The sequence below is a fragment of the Myotis davidii genome, unplaced genomic scaffold (genome assembly GCF_000327345.1).
Source record: "Myotis davidii unplaced genomic scaffold, ASM32734v1 scaffold663, whole genome shotgun sequence".
Lineage (NCBI taxonomy): Eukaryota > Metazoa > Chordata > Mammalia > Chiroptera > Vespertilionidae > Myotis > Myotis davidii.
Window position 1 is genome coordinate 1,452,239 of NW_006295816.1, and position 24,376 is coordinate 1,476,614.

Here is a 24,376-nt window from a genome sequence, read left to right on the forward strand (position 1 = left end):
GTGACCGCTCACCAAGGCCCTCGGTGCAGGAGTTCAGGGCGCAGGGAGGAGGGAGGGGCGCAGGGAGGAGGGGCGCAGCAACAGGACAGCACTGAGAGGTTCCCCTGAAGACTAAGGGGCAGGAGACCCCACAACCTGCACTTGGGGGAAACGCCAAGATGACCGATGGCTGGAACACAAACCCAGCCGAGGGAGGGGGTGTTTGCTGGGGGGGACTCCTGGGGTGACCAGTGGTGGGCAGCTGCCCCAGCAGCCTCCTGACAGCTGTGCCTGCGGCGCCTTGGGATCCATCCATCCACACCGCACTGTGCCCCCCCCCAACCAGCTCACAGGTCCTATGGCAACCTCACCGCCGACTTAAAAAGGAAAATAATAATTCAGCCTCTTGACATAACCCTTCTGAACAAAAGGGCTTTTTTTTCTTCTGCTCATAAAAGAAGGGAATTTCCTCATCTGGTTTTTAGACCAAACACTAGTAGTCTTCGGGGGTTACATTGGGGGAGGGGGGGCAGGTCAGTTGGTGTCCATGCTGCAGGCCGCCTCCTCCCCCAGGCCCTGCTGGGAGCTGCTGGGTCGCGCTCCTCCATCGGAGGAGCCAGGAAAGCCGGCGAGGGAAGGCGGCGTATGAAACTCATCGTCTCGACGTTGGTAAAACAGCACGTAAGCTGCTTTTGTCTAAAACACGAGAGGGGAGACGTCCATTACTGGCTGGAAAGTCACCCGTTCTGCCCAGTTTCTCTGTCTCACTGTTGAGCTCGCACTCGGGGATCTGCCATGCTGTCACTCATCTTTGTTATAAATACATGAGTATCTCTGTGCATAAAGCTTTCCCCAATGTCATTTCCTGAGGACAGATTCCCAGAGATGGGATCACCAATTAGGGAACGTGGAAATCACGGGGAAGCAGGCACTGTGGCTCACTCACCACTATCTGATCCTCGGAGGCCAGGGACACGTTGCTGTCGTCAAAGTAATACCATTTCCCGTTCAGTTTGTTTTTCGCGTGCGCAGTGTCTGCCAAGCCAAAAGGAAATGCTCTAGCCGCCACCAGAGAGCTGACCGGGCCAGCGGACCAGGCTTGCACTAAACAAGACTCCAAACAATGAGAAATACAGACCCTGACACTAGAAGTAATTTACAGCTTGTGTCTTAACAGCCAAAAATTACTCATTTCCGTTGTAAAAAAACTCAAAAGGGCTTGAAGAGGATAAAAATGGAGCTGTCAAGAACCAACGCTTTAATTTTGGGAGACAATTTTTAAAAAGGGTGAACCCCTGTCCATGCCCAGGATGTCTACTGCTGCCCTCTGCCTCTGAAGCCTGTGGGCAGACCCGGGGAGGGACACTGTGGGCATCTGGGGTGTTGGCAGAGCTTGGATGTGGACAGACTTCAACCCATCTTTCTCGACAGCTGTGAGTCAAGAGCCCGTGGCTGGGTAATAGCTCCTCACAGTGATCCAGCAGCCCCCACAGGCAACACTTCCTGTCTTGATTTTGTGCTATTTCTAAGCAGGAGGTGTTTACAACAGCAATGCCAACAGCCATGCCCAATTCCTGCTCCACCCAGGCTCCCAGAAATGACAGTGCTGAAATGGAACTGGCGCCTCCATGGCGTCATCTCCTGGGGTCCCCACTGGCTGTGGTGGCAGGAAAGGGGTAGGGAGAAACACAGCTCCTCACCTCCCCATTACAAACACCTTTCCATAAACAGGTAGAAAATGGACCAGCTCTTTTCGTTAAAAATGCAAACCCACAAACACAGAAGTTTTGGGGAAACACCGCAGAGCAAGGAGGAAAAAGTAAAATTAGCATCTTGGTGTGTCTCCTCCGAGGCTTCTCCAACCCGTTTCCTTGCCTTTGGTTTTTTCTTTTTTTAAAATATTTTATTGATTTTTTACAGAGAGGAAGGGAGAGGGATAGAGAGTTGAAACATCAATGAGAGAGGAACATTGATCAGTTGCCTCCTGCACACCCCCCACTGGGGATGTGCCCGCAACCCAGGTACATGCCCCTGACCGGAATCGAACCCGGGACCCTTCAGTCCGCAGGCCGACGCTCTATCCACTGAGCCAAACCAGTCAGGGCTGCCTTTGGTTTTCACAGAGTTGTGACACCACCTTCCCTAAGGATGGATTCTGTGGTCTCACAGCCTGTCACGGCATCTCCCTTCACTGTGTGGTGCGATGGACAGCGTGCCAGCTCCTGAGCGCCATGCTGTCACTGGTTCTTCGCGGTTATAAATACCGGAGGCCTTCCCCCAGCTGCCGGCACCGGCTTCCCTCTGGCACCCGGGACCCGGGCTTCCTTCGTAGCCCGGCTTTGTCCAGAAGGACGTCAGTCGAATTAGCATATTACACTTTTATTATTATAGATGAGTATCTTTGTGCATAAAGCTTTCCCCAATATCATTTCCTTAGGACAGGTTCCCAGAGATGGGATTATTGGATTAAAATATGAAAATCAGCCTGGCACGGTGGCTCAGTGGTTGAGCGTTGACCTATAAACCAGGTCAGGGTTCGATTCCCGGTCAGGGCACAGGCCTGGGTTGTGGGCTCGATCCCCAGTGTGGGGCGTGCAGGAGGCAGCCGATCAATAATTCTCTCTTATCATTGATGTTTCTCTCTCTCTCCCTCTCTCTTCCTCTCTGAAGTCAATAAAAATATTTTAAAAAAGAATATGAAAACCAAAAAAATTTTGCAAATGAAGGGGCAACAGTATGGAAAAGGCCTGCGGCCCATGGAGCTGTGGAACACAAGTGCTCAAAGGCCATGCCTGGCAGCAGGAAGGGGCTCGAGAGGGCCGACGGGCAGAGGGCATTGGGCGAGGTTAGAGGGAACGGATGCCGGTACTTACAGTGGCCAACCCCCATGGCTCCATAATGATTGGACACGGCAATGAGGTCATACACGTACGGCCTTGCCGACGGGTCACAGACAAACTCGGACATGTTCAGACCTCTAAGCACAAAACAAAAACAGCCTTAACGACATTAAACTCAGAGCAAGTCGGGGTGACCCAGCAACCCCCTTATGCTGCGGACTAGACCCGAGGGAGGCGCTCCAACACCCGCTGCAGAGGGATGAACACGCAGACAGGCCTGGCTGTTCTGACCGCTGACCTGCTCAGGCTGCAAAAGAGACGCTTCCCGGGAGCCCCAAACCCAAACCGAACGGCGAGGCAGCTCTCGCACAGACCAGGCGTCAGGGCTATGCAGAGATGGCCGTCACTCTCGAAACTACCAGCGGAGCCTTAAACGTTGAAGGTAAACCAGAATGGGCCCCAGAAAGCTTTATCCCATCCCGTATTTTATTTTGGAAATGTCAAACATACAGAAAAATTAATTTTTTCCCAACAAATATTGAATGCTCACCACCTAAGTTCTTCCACTGACGCCTTTATGTGGGCAAATACACGTCTCTGTCCACCCGCCCCGACCCCCAAAGCATTTTAAAAACTGCCTCTTGTGGTGGAACCCTATCTTGTTGTCTTACTTTCCTGTGTCGGTCTCACTCTGGACTCTGGGACCTGAGAGGACCCGAGGAGACAGCCAGTGCCCCTCCCTAGCCTGGGACAGGAGCGTGGTGGGTCTGCGATCCCACCTGCAGCCCCAATAATCCCATTCGCCCTGTGGGACGAGGGGGAGGGCAATAGCTGAAGTCTAACCTCCCAGAGCCCAGCCACACACCCCCTCCTGCAGCCAAGTCTTTGATGGCAAACCCTCTGCCCATCGGTGCCCAGCTCTCCTCCTGTTTAACGTCCCAGTGACAGAGTCCCGGGACCCACCTGACCGGGAACTCCACGACCGTGTCGAGCTTGTCCCTCCAGTACCGGCTGTAGGAGAAACGTTTGAGGTGCACCACCAGGATCTTGGGCAAGGACCACAGGTCAAACTTCTTCGTGGCCTGTTGATGCCTCTTACAGTTGGGACAGTACCTGAAGGGAAAAGGGAAACCTCCATTGCGGGGAGGCAGGGAGCGAGGCCCCGGGGCGCCGCCTGGAGGCATCGCACAGCCCACACCCCTTCCTGCCCGCAGCAAGCGGCTCTAAGTCACCTTCCCAAACGGGGGGCTTTCTCAGTCTGGAAAACACAACCCGCAGGGAAAGGTCTGTGTCGCTGGGTCGGCGACGTCAGTGACGTGCACATGTGAAGGGCTGTGTGGATGCCGCTGGCCCCACGGCGCCAGACGCCGGGCGGGGTCCTACCAGGGGTCGTGCTCCCCAAGCGTCTCCATGGTGGTGAAGAGCTCGATGCAGTCCCGCAGGGCCATGGCCGTCTTCTTCTTTTTCTGAGGCTGCAGCATGCTCACGTGCTTCTCGAAGGCCTGTGGGAACAAGCGAGTTCTGCGGGGAGACGAGACCTCCCGGCAGCTGCGGCCTCACAAGCCGTCATGGAGCCTCGCTGGTGCTGTCACTCGGCCCAAAGCAGAAGCTGCTGCGGAGCTGACAGACCCCCACGCCCAGCCAGAGCAGACCCTGCACCGCCGCCCAGGCCCCGACGGGCCTACCTCAGACTCCTGCTCATCGTAATACAGGCTCCGGGTCTCCGTGTCCCAGTCGATGGCCAGGGTGGACCGAGCTGTGGGGGACCCAAGTGTCACTCGTGAGTGAAGGGCCAACAATGGGGGGAGCTCTTCAGGTCACACGCAGGCTGCGCACCAGCACTGGCCGCCATCACCAGCCACTGCCAGGAGCAATGCTCTGCCCTCAGCCAGCCAACTCCGAACCCCTGGCCCCACATCCTTCGGCAAAGATCTCCTCACGGCACAAACAAGCTCCACGGCTGCTAACCACATGGGGTTTGAAAGAATGGAGCAACAGCGGCTGGATTTGCCCTCCGGCCTTAAACCGTAAGAAAACCTGACCAGGTAAGACTGACACACCTACTTCAGACCCGGGACACGGGCCGAGAAAGCCTGCCACCCAGTGGCCCGCCTCCTGCCCGAAGGCGTTTTCCAGGCCCCAGCGTGGGGGTGGAGTGGGGGGGAGATTGCGCTGAGGAGTCAGACTGGAGTTCCAGAAAATCGCTAGAAATTGCAAGACAATTTCCAAAAGGAGAAAGCTGCCCAGAGAGAGGGAGCTGCAGAGTGAGAACGAGCTCAAGAAGATCTCAATGAAACTGTTAAAGATTTTTAAAGAAGGACAGCAAAGGAGAATGGCTGGCGAGCTAAAGGACCCAGTGCCTCCTCCTCCGGGGAGGAGGCTGAGGACAGAGCAGCTGCGCAGCTGCCCTCCGGCCCGTGCAGGCGTCCCGTCCCTGTGCTGTCACATCCGACGCACATCCGTGTGGACCCTCTTTCGGTCCGAGGGCAGGCCCCACAGAACAGAGAGCCGACAAAACCCAGGACCATCCCCGAGCTGGGTCCCAGCCATGAGCATCCTTAAGGAGCCAAAGAGAAATGCATCATTTGCCCAAGTGAGCCATGTCCGGGAAATGCTGCCACCAGGAGCATGGGCTGGGAAGGGTGGGAGTAGAGGGAGGTGCGTCCCCTGAAGCTGTCGAGGACAGAAGAGCCTGTCCAGCGGGCAGTGTGTGTGTGTGAACATGTGTGCCTATGTGCACAGTGTCTCTTTTAATAATCTGTTTACTGATTTTCGAGAGAGGAAGCAGAGAGGGAGTGAGAAACATTGATTTGTTGTTCTATTTACTTATGCATCCATTGCTTCTTTGTATGAGCCCTGACTGGGGATCGAACCCACAACCCTCGCACATTGGGACCCACGGACCTCCCTAGCCAGGGCCTCAGTGTCTCTTAAACAGTCTTTGGGGAGCTTCAGAGAAAAGCAACACACACGTCTGTTCCCGGAGATACACGGAGGCCATGAACACCCGAAGCAGTAAGTGCTGAGCAGGTATTTTCAAACAGATCCTGGGTCCCCAAAGAGCCCGCCTGAAGGAGAGGCAGCGCTTACAGCTGAGTTTCAGTAGTTTCCCGTCGCTTGTGAGTGAATTGATGTCGGCCGTCCCATAGGCGTTCACGAGGCTGAAGGTGAAAAGCCGTTGGGGGCAGGGCCGGCCTGGGCTCTTCCTCTGGGTGGTCTCCCCCCGGTCGCTTCCCAGCTCGTCCTCCCAGCTGCCCTCGGGTTCGGAGAGCTGCTCTTTGCCTTCCTCCAGGTGCTCCATCTCCTCCTCGTCTTCCCCTGGCACACAAACAAAAAGTCTCCTATACACAACTTGCCACTATGTTGATATTAACATTTTCTTTAGTGTCTAACTGTGGTGTTTCCTTCCAGGTTTTTGAAAAAACTTTTTATTGATTTTTAGAGAGAGCGGGAGAGGGAGAGAGAGAAGCCTCAATTGGCTGCCTCCTGCACGCCCCCTACTGGGGATCCAGCCCACAACCTGGGCATGTGCCCTGACCCGGAACCCAACCAGCAACTTCTTGGTACACAGTTGACGCTCAACCAACCGAGCCACGCCAGCCGGGCAAGAAGCACCTACTTTGTAATCCCAACGGATCAGAATCAAACCCTCACTGTCTCGTGACCTTGGACAAGTCCCACTCGGCTGCGTCTGCTCAGCTGAAGCCAGGCCCACACGCCTAGGCAGAGTCCTCGAGGTGCCAGGTAGACGGCGGGCAGCAGCAGGGGCCTCCTGAGTCTGCTCTCCAGGCAGAGCCCCCCCCCGCCCCCCGCCCAGAGCCTCTGTCTCTGTGCACCTCTGGAATGGGGAGGCCCGGAGGGGCTGGTCAGCCAGCTCCACAGCGTGGCCAGTGCTCACCTTCACAGCTGCCTCTGGAGCCATTACAGGCTCCGGGCTCCAGGGGCGAGCTGCCCACCTCCTCGGGCAACGGCTGCTTGATGTAGCGGCTTGAAAATGAAAGAAAAATGGTCAGCTGTAACACTTACGTATTTGTCCCCACTACTCACCTACAGGTAGTTCATAATGTGTGGAGTTACCCACAAGCCAATTTCAATACAAGGCTGTAAAATCACGTGGTGGCTCAGCACTTGAAGGACAAGGTGCCTGGCTCCCAAGTCGCTGACGACGCCAGGAAGGTGTTTTCCACGTCACGTGGCACCGTCATTTCAAAAGCATTTCCCAGTGATGTTAATTACCCGCTTCAGAATGACAGTGGGATTCTTCAAAATTTTTTTATTTTTTCCCTTTATTGATTAAGATATTACAAATGTTCCTTATCCCCCTAAATATATTTCTTTATTGATTTCAGAGAGGAAGGGAGGAGAGAGAGCTAGAAACATCAATGATGAGAGAGAATCATTGATTGGCTGCTTCCTGTACGCCCCCTGCTGGGGATTAGCCCGAAACCCAGGCATGTGCCCTTGGCTGGAATCAAACCTCGAACCCTTCAGTCCGCAGGCTGACGCTCTATCCACTGAGCCAAGCCTTCAGGGCTCAAAAATTTTATTCAAATACAAAATACAACCCAAGCACTAGACTTCCTAACGCAGGTGACTGACAGCTGTGACAAACATGCCTCCAGGGACAGAAGGAAGCGTAGGCGCCCCGAGTCATGGTGCTGAAGATGTGCCCCACGCCCACAGCACCTGCCTGGCCCTCCCAGGGGCCGGCACGCGGAAGCATCGCCGGCGGTCTGGGACTGCGCCCGCACTGATTTCAGGTAACAAGCAAAGCGTTGTCCTGAACCAACCTGATCCGCTCGCACACAGCCTGGTACAAAGACTCGAGGGTCAGCGTGTGCTTGGGGACCGACACCAGCAGCGGCTGCCCATACAGCACTGCCCCGGAGGAGGGGCTGGACGGCCGGGACTTCCTCTCCCTGAAGTAGACGGGGAGCGTGACGCATTCCGAGCCCTCGGCACAGGTGCTGCAGACCTCGTACCTGTCAATCACATAAGAGGGGCAGTCAGGAGCAGGTCCCCCTGAGCGACAGAGATCTGAGCTGCAGCTACATGGTGGCCATGACTATGGTGACGGGGACAGAGCACACTTTAGCACGAAGGGCAGAGAATCCATGTTCAAGGCAATTCCAGAGGCTGGTCCCAAGGAGGGTCACTACGCAACCCGGGACTCGGGGCTCATGGATCCTTCCCCAAGCACAGCCTGTGGTCCTTCAGCGGGACCAGCACAGCCGCCAGCTGTCATCCGGCCCATCACTCCAGACACAGAGACACACAGGGGCCCGGCCACCGAACACATTGTTTGTCACCAGGAATTCAACTTTTAAAAAAGCATTCTCAGTGCCCTGTCCTTTAATAAAACAAAATATTATACAAGATGTACACCTAGAGAATCAGCCAAAGACCCTTTATTTCAAATGAAGAAGCAGATTTATAAAATGAATTGCTTGTCATTTTTGTTCAAAAACACTGAAGTAAAAGAATCATTATCTAAATTTTTAAAAAATCAGTGATAACCAAAGAAACTGGTAAATACAAATCAATGATTTTGAAAAATGTGTCTTACTTAGTGAATACATGGGACTGAGGAGATTTAGATGTTTTATCCTGGAACAGATGTTACCAAAATTGCTGGCAACCGACTGTAGTCTTTCCCTCTTCCTATAGGGGGAGACACAAACTTACTGATTCAATTTTTGAAAACTATAAACACAATCACACAAACACACCCCGCCCCAGATGCCTGGCCAGCAGTTCTGACTACAATAAATGTGGGAGTTTGTTTTTAAATCTCACAAAAAGTCCGAGGTGTGCTCTAGGGAAGCGGTCGCCAATCTTTCGGACCTCAAGGACGCCCAGTGCTCTAGGGTAAGGCCCTGGTGGTCTAACATCAAGGTCACGAACCAGGGCTTGGAGTGAGGCTGGCCCAGACTCCAGGTCCATCCTGCCAGTTTCTGGCTGCTGTGACCAGGCCACGCCCCTAACGTCCAAGTCTGTTTCCTCAGTGGCCACACCATCCCCGCCTTACGGGCCAGGTGGCAGGCCGTCTCTCAGCAGCACCGCACCACACGCTCAGAGTACCAGGTGCTGCTATGGTGTTTTCCTGAGACAATTTTCAATGCACCTTGAAAACAATGGGCGTTCCTGCGGTTGGCCCTCAAGTCTGTGTAGTTCCCTTCATTGACGGGGTCTGCCAACCTCCTCACGGGCAACACCCAGTTCTCAGCTCAGCTGTGTACAAGCCTTGGTTTCCAGTAAGGACTTGGGGTCAGAATGGACATGCCCTAGGCTGCGGCCCAGGGTGAGCCTCAGGCCCTCCGTTTGCAAAGGGAGGGAAGATGCTCTGAGGAGGGAGGCTGCCCGGCAAGTGGGAACAGAGCTGGGGTCGAGGGTGTGGTCGAGGGCCATTCGTTTTAGAGTGACCGAGGCGTCACAGGGCAAAACATAAAAGGAAGGAAAGGCCCTTGTCGTGTGGTGCACTGCTCACCCGGAAACAAAACCGACAAAACCCTACACGCCCTCTCCACCAAAGGCCAGCGAGCAAGAGGAAGGAAGGAGACAGCAGGTAGGAGGCGGGGGGCGCAGGCCGGCTGACACTCGGCGAGGGGGGCGCACAGACTTGCTACAAGGGCAACCCCGAAGCAGGAGCTGGGAAGGCCAGGGAGACCAGCTGGGGTTGGAGTGCGCTGTCCCCACAGGAATGAGGAAGCTGAGTCTCAGAGCTCAAAGCATCTGGAGCTGAAAAAGGCTCTTAAATCAGCCCTGTCCCTCGCCATGGCACCAGCCTCAGGGGCCAGGCCTGTGCATGGAGGAAGGAGGAGCGCTCCCTGGACATCTGTGTCTTCCCAAGGCTCCTCCCACGCTGGGCCTGTTCCTGAGAAAGGCATCTCTAACAGCAACACCGCCTGCCGGACCACTAAATAGCAAAGGCCTTCTTCTCAGGTAGCAACTGCTGACGAAAGGCTGTGTTCATGCCGAGAACTATCTGGAATGTCTGGCTCTGAAGGCCCAGGAGGTGCTTAGCACGGATGGCTGCCCGCAGTTCCCTAACACCCACCTCTGGCACCCAGGGGTGAGGGCAGATCCACACGGGCCCCAACTGCCAGACTTCTGCTCTGGAGACACGAGCAGGGAAACCTCAACTGTTTCCTGGGACCCTGCAGCCGAAGCCGCTGAGTACTCACACGAAAATGTCATCCCGCGGCATGATGTGGTTTAACCCTTCATCCATTTGGAAGATTTTGTGGAAGCGATGATTATACACATCTGTGACCACCATCTAAGAATCAACAGGAGCAGAAGGATTACCGGACGGATTAAGAGTACACCTGCTTCAAACCGAGGGACAAATGAAAGAAGTGTGCGTCCAGAGAGCGCACCCTGTAACCGACCCAAGCTCAGGGCCGAGGCCTGCGGGGGAGCGGCACAGCTGCACCAGCTAAAGGCACGCTGGCCACGGCTGACCGAGTCTGCCGTGGGCTCTGCCCAAGAGGCAGGGTGGTTGGGTGAGTGCTGATGGAGACGGGAAGTCGTCCAGAAGTCTCTGACGTGTTCTTGGGCTGGAAGTCTCCAGACCCGCTCAGCACAGGGCAAGACGGACCACCCACAGCACCACTGCCTGGGACCAGCAGCGGAGCGAGGGGAGGGGAGGAGCAAGGGCACTGCGGGCTGGGAGCGTCCGGGAAGCGGGCCCTCATGCCCGGGGGCGCTTCCCTCGGCCCACCTCCAAACCAGCCCGGCCACAGGAAGCCCAGCTCGGGCAGTTGTTTCTAAACACAGATTTCTATCAAGAACATCACAACAGACACCAGAGTTCGGGGCAGGAAAGAACTTCTACCCCCTCTCATAAGGGAGGTTGTAGAAAGGGGTGGCAGAGCTAAGAGCAGAGCCCTTCTGACCCCAGTGGAGGAGAGCTGTGTCCCCGGACGGGTCTGGGAGGGAAGGTCTCGGCAGCAGTGGGCACAGTGAGCAGGGCCAGGGTCCTGAGCATCCGGCGCCATCACCTCCGTGCTCGCCAATAAGAACCACCCCCCAAAAGTGGCTACAAGGTTGAAAACAAACTCCAAAGGACTCTGAAGTGCCCCCACCGGCTGAGGGCACTGCCGCCCTGCCTTACGTTTTCTGCAGCAACGCCAGACAGCTGGGAGAGAGCCTCGCACAGGTCCGACACGGCGCCCATCAGCGGCACAGTCACGCGGTACTGCAAAGGAGACGGGGGTGAGGAAGAGGCAAGGGCGCGCCACGAACGGCAGGAGAGAAGCGGGAAGAGCATGCACGGGGGAGGGCAGGGGTGTCCTCCCAGAAACAGCCTACAGGGAGGACAGGGCCAGACAGGCGGCCGGCAGAGCCAACAGGCAGGGCTTCCGCACCAGCACCCGCTCACTGTCCAGAGCACAGGTGCGGGCCGACTCTCTCCCTCTGAACACAGCTTTATTCTATGTATTTATTTATTGTTAATGTATTTCTTATTGATTTCAGGGGGGAGAGGGAGAGAGAGAGAAACATCAATGCTGAGAGAGAATCACTGACTGGCTGCCTCCTGCACGCCCCCTACTGGGGACAGAGCCTGCAACCTGGGCATGTGCTCTTGACCAGAATCAAACCCAGGACCCTTCGGTCTGCAGGCCAACGCTCTATCCGCTGAGCCAAACCGGCCAGGGCAACACGGTTTTATTTTATTCTTAACCATGTTCTTCAAAGAACTATTAAAATCATACAACTGCCAAGCAGCCCCACAAGCACCTTTCTTTAGAGATGAAGAAAGGAATACCAGGAAGCTCAGTACCGTCGTGCAGTGAGCCACCTGGCCTTTGGTTCCGGCCTAGCTCTCCTGGCTGGCCGAGGGGAACCTGACCCAGACAGTGCCCTGCTTCTGAGTCCCAAACGTTCAGTTCAAGGACCCCCGAGCAGTGAGCCAGGCTCCTGCAGCTGAGGGAAGCCTGGGGAAAGGTGGCAGAGCAGCCGGGAGCCCTTCGCCGAGGCTCTGAATAAAGGGGTTCCACGAAGGCCTGATGGAGGCCAAGGGCACTGAGGCAAGTGCCAAGGGCTCTGCGTGGCAGCTGATGAGCTTCTGCTGAGGGAGATGGAAGCGGCCCCACTCTGGGTCTGGAAACCACTCAAACGGAGGCGCTGGGAGGGTGCCCGGCTCTCACCTGCACAGGTCTGCAGCGGGGGTCAGCGGGGACCAGGAAGACCTCCATGACACGATCTTTCTTCAAGGGCAGCGGGAGAGTTAGATAACAAAATGGGTCAAAGGTCACAGAAACCTTAGCACATTCTGGGCAAACCAAAGTCGATTTGAAGAGACCGTGGAACGTATCCACAATCACAGAGTCATTCCTCAGCCGATGATTCTCCCAGGCCTCCTTGGCCACCACCTGAGAGAAAAGAGAAAAGAGAAATGACACTGGCAACACCCTCGGTCCTTTACCCGGCGTCCACAACGCTTCACCGCGAAACCGAGACGGAGCCCTGAGGCATGGCTCAGCTGGCTGGCATGTCCCCCGGGCACCAAACGGGTGAGGATTTGCCCCCCGTCATACCCAGGTTGCAGGTTTGATCCCTCGTCAGGGTGCATGCAAGGGGCAAACAATAGATTTTCTCTCTCACATCAATGTCTCTCTCTCTAGAATCAATGAAAAATGTATTCTCAGGTAAAGATTAAAGGGGAAAAGCTCTGATGGACCGTGAGGCAGCTCCACGCCCATCACACAATTGGGGTGTTGACAGAGAATTAAGGAAGCAAGGCAGCGGTCCGAAGCAAGGCAGCGGTCCGGCCCGTGAGGGAGACAGCGGCACTGAGAGCACCGCGGGCACAGGCTTCCCAAGCTCCGAGCCCTTCAGCGAGCCTGTGGCTTCTGGTGGCTGTTCCTCTGCGATGTCAATGTGCTTTAAAGTGTCTACATGGGCCATTCCACCGTGACAGGGGAACTTGTACACTGAGTTCCCTTTTCCTAGATCAGAAAATCAAGGTAAGAGGTGTAAATGCCCTAGTAATAGTATAGAAACTATTTTGAGCGCACACCCTGGCACTGCCCAGTTCTGCGTGCCCCAGTCTCCGCGTCACCAATGAAATGATATCCAACTGACTGCAATATGAAGACGCCATGAGGGAGCAGCAGGAGCGGCCTGAGCAACCCTCTCGCTCTCTGACCTGGAATGCATTTCTCTACCAGGAGCCACGGCCACATCACCAACGGCAACAGGCCACCAGGCTCCAGCACCAATGCTCAAAAGAACCAAGAGCGTCCCTGCGACCCTCGTAGCGGCAGCGTCTCTGGAAGACGATGCTCCAAAGGCGCCATGACTCACCGCGTCGGGCCGCCCGTTGGCGTCCTGCAGCTCCAGGTAGGGCTTCTTCTTCACGCGGTTCAGGTCTTCATGCAGCCCGTCCAGTAGGAAGGCGAGCAGCTCCTGGGAGTCCTGCTGCTGGTAGCCAGAAAACTGAGGGGCGAAGCGGCCCACCTGGGTCTGCGACAAAGCCAGGGCACCGGAGGACAGAAGAATACGAGTCAGGGAAGTCAGACAGGAAACTGTCATAAAAAGTAGCTCTGCAGCCCTGGCCGGGTTGGCTTGATGGTTAGAGCCTCCACCCGAGTACCAAAAGGTCTGGGTTTGGTTCCTGGTCAAAGGCATGTACCTGGGATGCAGGCCCAGTCCTGGCCTGGGCCGGGGCATGTGCAGGAGGCAACTGATTGATGTGTCTCTCTCACATGGATGTCTCTCTTTTTTCTCCCACCTTCCTTCCTTCCACACTCTCTAAAAATCAATGGGAAAAATATCCTGGGGTGAGGATTAAAAAAAGAGAGAGAGAGAGAGAGAGAGAGAGAACAGAAAGCGCTGCCGTGAGCTGGGACAGGAAGGGGCATCTGACTGAATAGCCCGATTAATGCTTCCAGGGCCGTAAAGGGGACGGCAGTTCTCACCGAGAGGCCTTGGGTCAGAAAGCCGGGATGACAGCGGCTCTGGAACCTCCCCTGCCCCACAGAAGAGCGAAGGTGGCCCCTGAGCCGCCCACCTCCTAGAACAGACATGAGTGCTGCTCCAACGTCTCTGGTTCAGCCTCCGGAGAGCTTTACAAAGGTACACAGCAGCCCTGCTGGCCTAGCCAATACCGTGCCTGGCGCTGACCTACACAGCGATCCTCAGAGTGCGCTCCCCACCGGCAACACCAGCCTCGCCGGGCAGCGTGCTGGCAACGCACATCCCAGGCCCACCCAGACCTGCAGAAGCGGAGATTCTCATGAGCCTAAAGCTGGAGCCACTGCTCTACCCTGTGCCAACAGCAGAGCCACCAGCCACATGTGCACTCAGATTTAAATTAATTAAATACAATAAAAAATGCAGCTCCTCGTTCACCCTAACCACATTCCAAGTGCCTCGTGGCTCCCACACCCACAGCGCAGAGCGGTGTCCGTCATCGGGGAAGCTCCTCGCACCCCTCATCTCTCTAAACACTGCTGCTGACATGAGCATCAGCCCAATGTGTTGTTACCCAATTGCAGCCTCTTTGTGACTTACTATGTGAAAGGAACTCAATTATATTTCCCAGGAATGAATATGACCATGGGGGTGAAAAGAATTAGTTTTCAATTTCAATGAACCATCTAAGACTTTAACTTCTCCTCCTGGAATCAAAAATATGCCTGTCTGCCCTGGCCGGTGTGGCTCAGTGGAGAGAGCGTCGGCCTGCGGACTGAAGGGTCCCAGGTTCGATTCTGGTCAAGGGCATGTACCTGGTTGCGGGCACATCCCCAGTGGTGGGTGTGCAGGAGGCAGCTGATCGATGTTTCTCTCTCATCGATGTTTCTAACTCTATCTCTCTCCCTTCCTCTCTGTAAAAAATCAATAAAATATAAAAAAAAAAGCCTGTCTTTACCACGTGCTCCATGAAGGCTCCTGGAAGCCCAGGGTGCAGGCAAAAGAGGACTTCCCACATTTCACAACATGGAGGCAGGGCACTCCCTCTCCGCAGGAAACACATTTAGGGCAACGGGACGACCAAGTTACTCCAAGCGCCCACTGCCATTTGCCCATCTCCTCCTCAATTTTATTCTTTTTTATTTTTTTAAGGTATTTTTATTGATTTCAGAGGGAAGGGAGAGAGAGAAAGAAAAGGAGAGGGGGAGGAGGGGGAGGGAGGGAGAGAGAGAGAGGGAGGGAGGGAAGGAGAGGGGGAGAGAGAGAGAGAGGGAGAGAGGGAGAGAGAGAGAGAGAGAGAGAGAGAAACATTGATGCGAGAGAATAATCAATCCGCTGTCTCCTGCATGCCCCATACTGGGGATCAAGCCCACAGCCTGGGTATGTGCCCTGAAGGGAATGGAACCACTGAGCCACACCAGTCAGGCCTCCCCAATCTTCTTTCACTGCCCCTCACCTCACCTTCCAATAATGCCAACCCCATTCCTAACTCAGGAGGCCCAACTCAAACCACTGTGGGTATAGGTTCCCGGCTCAGAGACCTGGGAGCAGCTTCAGATGATACTGGAACTCAACTTGAATTTTTAAGGTCCGGCTTAAGCTGCTGTCTATTTAAAGGTCGGCACCACAGAACACAGCATTCTGAGCAACCAGCTGATAAAAGACTTCTCAAGTACCCCAGCCCAGCGGTGGGGCTGAGGTCACTGAAGGTAAGTGCACTAAATGGCTGACCAACAAGAAAGAAGGGTCTGATCATGTGGTGTTCCTAGTCTCAGATTCCATCTTTTTAAAAAATATATATTTCTATTGATTTCAGTGAGCGAGGGAGAGGGAGAGAGAAACATCAATGATGAGAGAATCATAAATCAGCTGTCTCCTGCACGCCCCACACTGGGGATCAAGCCCGCAACCCAGGCGTGTGCTCTAACTGGCGATTGAACCATGACCTCCTGGTTCTTAGATCAACACTTAACCCCTGGCCCACACTGGCCAGGCTCAGGTTCCATCTTAATCTCAAAATGCAAAGAAAAGAATGCCCCATGACCACATGACACTCTCCCCCACGTGGGGCGGCACAGACATCGGCCCACCTTGAACATGCGAGGCGCCACGTGAGCATCCCTCCCAGACCACATCTGCTTAATGAGCTCTGCGTAGGCCTCTGCGATTTCGCCCTTCATCCCCAGAGGGTTGTCTCTGTTGATTTCGGCCTCATACTCGTCTCTGAGGAAGTAGTCCGTCAGGGGCGCGGTGTTGCTCAGGCACTGAAAGAGAGCGGGATCGGCGCTCACACCCTGCGGGAGGGCACGCAGGTCCAGGCAGACCCGTCCTAAAGGGCCAACCAGGTCAACGCCAGCCGCAGGGAGGACTCGGCACATTCTCCGAAAGGCTCCCACAGGAAGGCACGGCCTCCCAAAGGCCATGCCGGTGGTCACCTTGCAGCTAACCCCCAGGTGATGGTCTCAGGCACTCCTACCCACGCCCACACTAGGTCACAGGCTGAAGCTCCCCCTTTACCTGCAAAGCAGAGTTCATGAAGCAGGTGTTCCCCAGGTTTCCAAGTCCACAGAGCCCGGGTTGGACATGAGACGATGGGGGCTCCTGACAATTATACGAAGCAGAGAAGCCAGATCCACTGGAAAACACAACCCACATCACCAATAAAAGCGAGTGCTGCACACTCGCCCTAAGGACGCCTTTTAAGGCTGTGCCAGGGCCTCTCGAATTATCTGGTAATAACCCCACGAAACAAGCTCTCTCCCCTCTCCTCTGCAGCCCCAGCCATGCCACCCCCCCTCAACCCCGCCATTGATGTGATAGGAGAGCAGGTGGTGAGCACACCCGAGGAGGACAAATGCTATGTGATTTCTCCACTTTCAGGCTGCGGCAAAGGCTAATTCTGTGTCCTCCAGAAGGCCAGCTGCCAGGTGGCTTCAGGAGAGGAACACGGTGGCTACCATGACCAAGAGCTTGCACCTGCACCACCTCCAGGCCACACTCAGTCCTGCCTGCGCCTGAGAGTAAGTCCACCCTGTCTGTGCTGTGGCAGAGGCTCCTGAAACAGGCAGGGCTCTCCCACAGCGCCTCACCCCCTCAGAGCTCCTGCCAGAGGCCAGCCCTTCCTTTCCCAGTGACCCCAGGACCACCAGTGACTTGGGCTGTGGGATAACGCCAGCTGGTGGGAGAACAAACAACCTAAGTCAGTACAGGAGGCACCCTTCACTGTGAGCATGAAGTGGAGCAAGAAGCCACACGCGGCAGGTTCCAGTGGGAACCCTGGGCCCCCGAGCTTAGTGCAGCAGCCAAGAGCTCAGAAAGGACTCAGAGGGAGGGAGCCGAGTGAAAGGGCCTGCTCTTACCCCCTGCCGACACCGGAGCTGTGCATCCCAGAGGTGTTAGTGCTATCACCATTTGCAATGGGAGAGGCAGACACAGAGGAATAGGGACTCGCTGATGATTTTGGAGAGGTAGTGAAATTTCTGCTAGGCGCAGTGCTTGATCTGGGAAAGAGAAGCAGAAACAATGCTACTGACTTTTAGCAAAAAGCAAGCCCTATTTAATGCCTTAGGACTCTTCTCAAGAAATACGTATCCTTTTGCCCGGCTGGTGTGGCTCAGCGGTTGAGCATCAATCCATGAACCAGATCACAGTTCGATTCCCGGTCAGGGCCCCAGCCCGGGTTTCAGGCTGGATCTCCAGTAGGGGGCGTGCAGGAGGCAGCCCATCAATAATTCTCTCCCATCATTTGATATTTCTCTCTCTCCCTTCCTCTCTCTAAAATCAATGAAAACATATTTAAATAAATAAATGTTCTCCATATTCAATTATTTAAATTGCAAGAAGCCTATTTTCAAGAAATTAATTGGTCATTCAACCACGTAGCCATGTGCCGAGTCTCTCAGGAGGGTAAACCGCAGTGTGAGCCTCAGGAGCTCCCCTGAGTTACCAGTGAAAGACACAGAAAACAGCAGAGACGAGTTACCCAAAGACTTGTCCCAAAGCCAGCAGCTGGCCCTGAGCACAGCAGACAGAACCGGCAATGTGCTCTCCCTTCGCAAGGGGAGTGCTCGGTTCACAAATTCACATGTGAGGAGCCTATTCCGAACTCCTACTTCAGCATTTCACAGCATCTTCGTTACATTTATTCCCACTTCCAGGTTAATTCAAGAATTGCCCCAAACAGTCAATAGGTATCAATTTTATCAACTTTCTACTAAAATCCACATAAAAATATGCAGAGAGTGAATCGTTCTGCACTGTGTCAAATGGTACAAGGATGGCTTTCCTTCCAGATGTGGGGTTATTTTCAGAGCGCAGAAACCAATGAGCGCACGCATCACAGCACCCTGCCCAGCCTCATGGGAGCTGGTGTCAGCCAGGGTCCCTGTGAGAAGAAAGCGACATGTGGCCGGATAAGGAGTGACCCTGTCCGTAGCCGGCGGCCGTGGGCAGAGGTCAGGAGACCACCGGGGGCCCAAAGGGAACTGAGTTCTGCTCCACACTCTGAAGTTCCAGCGAGGGAGAGGGAGAAGGGGCTCCCAGCCTCTCACCTCCCACCTTCCTGACCGGCCACCACTCGCTGTGCTCACAGAGCCTTATCCTCACGCTGCGAAGGAGCCCCAGAACTCAAGACCGCTCGTGAAGGGAGCCCCACCCGGGCCAAGGGCCCTCCCTGCCACCACGCAGCTACCCAGGCACCGTCTCAGGTCTGTCCCCTGGGTGCAGGCAGCCCGCCTCCTACGCCAGCAGAAAGTCACTGCCCAAGGCGGGTCTGAGGCGGCCGCCTCCGTTCTCTCAGGGGTGGAACAGGTACCACAGGAGATGATGCAAATTCTGACATACAGGACCTCTAGGTGTGTGGTCTAATACTCCCCTTTGCAGTAATTATTTACTGGTTATTCTATTACCTTTAATTTTTTTTTTAATTTTAGAGACGGAAGAAGGGAGAGACAGAGAGACAGAGACAGAGAGAGAAACATCGATGTGAGAGTTACACTGATCGGTTGGCTCCCATACACACCCTGACTGGGGATCAAACCTACAACCGAGGTGCATGTCCTGCTCAGGAATCGAATCCGTGGCCTTCCAGTGCATGGGATGACGCTCCAACCCACTGAGCTACACTGGCCAGGGCTATTCCCTTGAACTTCAAAGGGCAAAAATCCTTATAAGCCAATTACAAATATCCAAGACCTGTCAATTTTCAGGTTGAAATTAAAGAAAGAAAAACACAAAATTTTATTTGACAATTGATTAAAATATTCTAGAAAATACTGTCAGTAATTTTTAGAGTAAATTCAGTTGAAAAGAAACCCAGTGATGAATACACATAAGGATACTATTGGATTTGCTCAAAAATGTACATGATACAAAGTCTTTTTAAACGACACCCTTGACAAACAAATCAAAAGCAAGACCCGTGTGCAGAACAGTGACTGGTGTCTAGGAAATGCTTGGGCGGCCATCTGTCCTCGGGCACTTAAAGCACACGCGGGGCACTGCAGGCTGGGACACAGGCATCCGGGGGAGACAGCTGGTGCTCAGGTGCACCTATCAGGTGAGGGGAGACCTCACCCTCTGTTGTGCATCTTCTGCCACCAACATGCTGAAAACACAGGCCACACCTCCCAGGAAGGATCCCTCTGCTCCTGACAGAACTCTGGCTGGGCCTCTGGTCTCCTGGCCCCTTTCCACCAGACAGGTCCTGCTTCAGTCACGTCAGCTGGTCTCAATGGCACCAAGCATGCCGAGCCCAGCGGGAAGCCCTGGGACACGCGCAGCCTGCGCCCCTGGCTCTGCTCCCCGTTCGCTCCTCAGATGCCCTCCAGGCTGCACGCTGCTCACAGGATGAGCCCCCCTAAGACTAATCTCAGTATCCAGAGCCCACGTGGCCGTATCACTGCCTTCACAGCACCCTCAGCGGTGCCCTCCCCACACCACTGGTCACCGCATGGGCGCGCACTCACATCTCTGCTCCAGGAACACCAGCCCCTTGCCCGCTGTGCAGGCAGCCTTTGGAAGGGGACTGCGAGTCGGCAGATGTGGCTCCATGGTTGAGCATAAACCCATGAACCATGATTCTCAAAGGAGCTATGAACCCATCACTGTGCACAGTCACTGTCCAAGGCCTGACTGAGGAAAGGGAGCAAAGACCAACACTGTCCCCATGACCAGCAGAACACAGACCCTGCTTCCCCAGCCTACACCATAAGCAGAGTCCATCCCTTCCTTCTGCCCCTTCCCAGGACATGCACAGCTCCACACCCCACACGGGCACCTCCTGAGACAGAGGTGTCTGAGCCTCGACAGAAACAAAGCCACCTCCTGCCTCACTCACAGCCCCTGACCACTTCCCATGGACGCTGCCCAGGTGCTGCCCAGCAAAGGCCGGCACCTGCAACCAGGACGACAGCCTCTGGCTATAAAGTCAAATACATTTTTTCATCCGAGAAACGTTTTCCTCCGCCGGTAACTGCCTTAGGAAGAGTCTCTCACACCTGTGCCCAGCCACGCGGCAGAAACGGTCACTTACTTGGACTGCAGGGTCTGCCTTGGCCACGTGCCATCCTCATTTTGGGGCTCAATGACTAGCACCTGAGAGAAAAGGAGAACCACATGTGAAATGTGCGAACCACCTCCCTTCAGACCTGCTCAGAACCAGAAGATGCCTGGCACCCTCCCCCTGGCTGAGCCGCCGGCTGGGCGGCCTGGCCCGCCTACCTGACCCTGGTACAGCCCCGCGTCCTGGACAGTGTTGTCGAGCTTGCTCAACTGCTCGTAAGTGTTGCTCATGTACTTGTTCCACAGCCGCGTCTCCCGCTCCGCAGGGATGTTGAACAGCTTCCGCATCTCCTTCTCGATGGTGGCTGGGGACAGGCAGGAAGGTTGCTCAGGGCTGCCTCCAGAGGGAAGGCTGCAGACGGCCCTGGCAAGCGAATGCCCACCCGCCTTCCTCTTCCGAGGGCCACAGGACGCTCGGGATCAAAAGTTCTGACTGACCTCAGGCCAACATCTTCCATGGGCGTCCTCTGGCCTCAGGCCTGGAAACGTTCCCTACGCTTGTCCTTCTCTGATGATTGGGTCCCGTTTATAGCCCAGAGCAACACCGAGAAGTGAGAACACTTATCCTTGGAGTTGAGATAGATCTGGTTTCAAACACTCGGCTGTCACTTTCTCCCTGAGGTTGTTTAATAAGTTACTTTAAGCTCTCTGAATCCGCATTTCTCAATCTTTACCACCAGATGTCGGGCGGGCAGGGACCATGCCTGGTGTCCTATAGAATATGACTCTTAGGCTTAGCTCCCAAGTCAGGACTGGTAACCCCAACCCAAGATGACCTGGTAATAAGTCTAAAGAGGGCACCCAGCCTCCCTCCCACCAGCCACAACGCTCTGCACGCTCCCCAATGGGCCTAGAGCCGGCCCAGCTGCTCACCGATGGTGTCCGCCTTGCTGAAATGGCAGCTCCGCATGTTGGTGGGGTCACTGTTCTCACAGAGCTTCAGTTCCAGCAGATACACCTCCACCTTGCAGTGCTTGACAAACAGGCCGTACTCCACGACCTGGGAGAGAGGCGCGGGTGAAGGAGCAGCACTGCCGCACCTGGGCAGTCCTGGAAGCAACACGGCTCCGCGGAGGCCAAAGGCAGGATCCACCCACATGATGAGCACTTTCCTTACGTGATCAGATCATCAAAAGTTCAGATGTTTAAAAAATATATTTTTACTGATTTCAGAGAGGAAGGGAGAGGGAGAGAGAGATAGAAACATCAATGATGAGAGGGAATCATTGATTGGCTGCCTCCTGCATGTTGGACCGAGCCCGCAACCCAGGCACAAGCCCTTGACCGGAATCAAGCCCGGGACCCTTGGGTCCGCAGGCCAACACTCCATCCACTGAGCCAAACCGGCCAGGGCAAAAAGTTCAGATTTTTCAAGCCACTGGCATCTGGCCTAGGCGTTAAAAACCCTTTTCCACTCATTAGGACCAACCAAGAGCACCAGGATGGAACCAAAACAACATCCCCCGCGACAGGCAGGCACTGTTCATCTCTACTCGGGGTCACGGTGCCTCCCTTGCGTCACGGGCGTCAGTCAGAGTTACAGGACCAGAGACTATGGCTATAGCCCGTGGCAGGACACTCGCCACATGGCAGCACTGGGCAGCAGGGCACTTCTGCAGGAGGCTGGCATGCACCTAAACTTGTGATCCTGAACCCTTTTCCAGGTTCCAGGTTTCAGGCTGGAGAAAAGAAGGCAGCTCTGGCCTACTGACTCTGAGAAGCATGGCTTCAAGACTACAGCTCTTTCCTCCTGCTAAGGAGGGAACAACAGACCAGGCAGAGAGAAATTCACCCAATGCCGACTAGTACCGATCAGCAGGCACACAGGCTCCTGTGACTCCCCCTCCGGTAGGACAAGCCAACTACAGGTGGGCGTCAGGGTGGGAGTCTTCTCCTGAGTCCTGTCTACCAGAGGGGTTAACAATCTGGGTGTTCACCCCAGGGCCTGCCTTCCTTCAAGAGGCGATTCCTCTCTGGGTTATAAAAACCTGCTTTTTGAGATATTCAACCGTGTGGCCAAAGGCACGTAGGCACAGGGGGAAAAGCAGAAGAATCAGCAAGGCTGTGAGATAAACAAGAAGCAGTGCATTCCAGCATGGCCATATGACCCCAGGTGAACTTGCTTCATGCAGCAAGTGTTCCCACGGCACCGCTAAACACAGCCCACGCCACGGCCAGCTTTGGTGTTTGAAGGCCACTCACTGTCACTGCCTAGGTGAGCAGCCTCCCTCATCACCACTCACAACCACAATTCCCGGCAGAACTAGAAAGAAGGCCTCACACACCTCCATTCAACCACTTAGGCACATCCAGTACCGCAGAGCCTAACGCGCGGGTCCCCAGGGAGCAGTGAGACGCTGGCCGGCATGTGTGATCACGCGTGTACTCACTTTTCTGACGATGGGCTGCTGGCCTTCTACGCAGCCATACCAGTTGATTAGCTTATTCCAGGCCTCAGCTGGGACCAGTACATAGTCCAATTCATCGATTAAATGTTCTTTCAGGGTCTGACTCTCAGGATCTGAAAAAGAAAAACAGCTTATAATTCACTGCTCTTATCCCCAGAAATGTTTGTTTTACAGGATTCTTATGTCTTTTTCAGAAACCAGAAAAGTATTTCTCAGAACAGTACAAAATTACAAAACTCAGTCACTGGCCAGAATAGAGCAGACCTGACTATCCTTGGTCTCTAGCCATGTTTTCTGAACATTTTATGAGGAACTGGTATTCCTTCTAGGAGGTTAAAAGAGAAAAGCTCCAACTTACATTCCCAAAGTACATCCACAATTAAAATGGCTAATTATTATGAACATTTAACATAATATCCTGATAGTGAAACTGCATTGTCAAATGGTGTCTTCCCCTCAAGACTTACTAAGAAAGCAAACAAACAAGCCACTGAATTAAGTTTATTTACCAAGAGTCACTGAGCCGATGCAGTTTTCTTTTTTTTTTTTTTTAGTATTTTTTTATTGATTTCCGAGAGGAAGGGAGAGAGATAGAAACATCAATGATGTCAGAAAACAAAGATGACGGCATAGGTAAACACCTGAAATTGCTGCCTCACACAACCACTTCAAAAATACAACTAAAAGACGAAACGGACATCATCCAGAACCACAGGAAGGCTGGCTGAGTGGAAATTCTACAACTAGAAGGAAAGAGAAAAGCACACTGAGACTCAGAGGAGGTGTAGAAGTAAAGTGCAGAGGTACGGAGGCGCACGTGGAAAGGGCTGGCAACTGAGGACGCAGTTGTCTTTTTCTATCGGGAGGGAGTCTCAAGCTCCCGACTGCTCTGAACTCCAGTTCCAGGCGAGTCTCTGGGGACCCAGACTCATACGGGGAGAAACTGGACCGTCTGGCATCAGTTGGAACTCGAGGGCGGCTTTCTCTCAGAGATGCTTGCAGCGATTACCAGGACGATTACCAGGACGCGGGGCCTCTTAGGTAGGACTGAGGAGCAGCCATAGTTGTTTGCTCTGCCCTGTTGATTCCATGAGGCCCTGCCCCACCCAAGCTGTGCACAGAGGCTTTTGCATCTGAAAGGCCTGGCCCTTTGCAATGTGAAAATTACCTAATAAACTGCAGCTGGGTCAGAGAGCACTGGAACTTCCAAAAGAAGGCCCAAGCCCCCACAGCAGCTTGCCATGCTTCACAGCTCAGCCTCATCTAGGCACCTCCAAACCCCCAAACAAAGAAGAGGAATCTGCAGATCTCTCAATAGCTCCTGCTGGGTAGCCTCAGGCTGAGGCTAAATTAGCACCTCCTTAGGTATCCAAGAGCCAGTGTACCCAGAGGTCAGAGTGAGACCATCCAGATTACAACTCCTCAGATCCATAAGGGACACACACAGGGGACAGACTCAGTGAGCACCAAAGCCCCACTGAAGCAAGTCCTGCCCCATAAGGGTGTCTCCAGCACAGAAGTTCTCCCACTGCAGACACAGCCGATTCTCCCAGCCAATTGGCCTGGAGGTCAATTCCTCCCAGTGATACCTACAACAATCAAGGCTTAACTACAATAAGACTGTGCACAAAGACCACAAGGGGGTGCACCAAGAGTGTCCTCCTCAGG

At 54.3% G+C, this 24,376-nt stretch overlaps 2 protein-coding genes across 2 annotated transcripts in view; both read right to left on the reverse strand.

Annotated features, from left to right (window-relative positions):
- LOC102766754 (chromosome unknown open reading frame, human C3orf62) overlaps positions 1 to 460 on the reverse strand; it is a gene marked incomplete at its 5' end in the record, with an annotated part of 4,653 nt that extends 4,193 nt beyond the window's left edge. The window contains one exon of the mRNA XM_015568275.1: positions 351 to 460. Within this exon, the coding sequence (XP_015423761.1) occupies positions 351 to 460 (110 nt within the window). The remainder of the gene's footprint in view (positions 1 to 350) is intronic.
- The window catches only part of USP4 (ubiquitin specific peptidase 4 (proto-oncogene)), a 30,930-nt gene continuing 6,939 nt past the window's right edge, over positions 386 to 24,376 (reverse strand). The window contains exons 3-22 of the mRNA XM_006770591.2: positions 22,691 to 22,821; positions 21,174 to 21,300; positions 20,460 to 20,605; positions 20,272 to 20,333; positions 17,099 to 17,239; positions 16,257 to 16,374; positions 15,830 to 16,003; positions 13,131 to 13,289; positions 11,972 to 12,196; positions 10,936 to 11,019; positions 10,004 to 10,098; positions 7,610 to 7,801; positions 6,718 to 6,806; positions 5,910 to 6,137; positions 4,505 to 4,575; positions 4,203 to 4,321; positions 3,783 to 3,932; positions 2,853 to 2,956; positions 926 to 1,014; positions 386 to 675 (exon numbers count right to left, since the gene is read on the reverse strand). Coding sequence (XP_006770654.1) covers positions 514 to 675; positions 926 to 1,014; positions 2,853 to 2,956; positions 3,783 to 3,932; positions 4,203 to 4,321; positions 4,505 to 4,575; positions 5,910 to 6,137; positions 6,718 to 6,806; positions 7,610 to 7,801; positions 10,004 to 10,098; positions 10,936 to 11,019; positions 11,972 to 12,196; positions 13,131 to 13,289; positions 15,830 to 16,003; positions 16,257 to 16,374; positions 17,099 to 17,239; positions 20,272 to 20,333; positions 20,460 to 20,605; positions 21,174 to 21,300; positions 22,691 to 22,821 — 2,666 coding nt within the window. The 3' untranslated portion in view covers positions 386 to 513. The remainder of the gene's footprint in view (positions 676 to 925; positions 1,015 to 2,852; positions 2,957 to 3,782; positions 3,933 to 4,202; positions 4,322 to 4,504; positions 4,576 to 5,909; positions 6,138 to 6,717; positions 6,807 to 7,609; positions 7,802 to 10,003; positions 10,099 to 10,935; positions 11,020 to 11,971; positions 12,197 to 13,130; positions 13,290 to 15,829; positions 16,004 to 16,256; positions 16,375 to 17,098; positions 17,240 to 20,271; positions 20,334 to 20,459; positions 20,606 to 21,173; positions 21,301 to 22,690; positions 22,822 to 24,376) is intronic.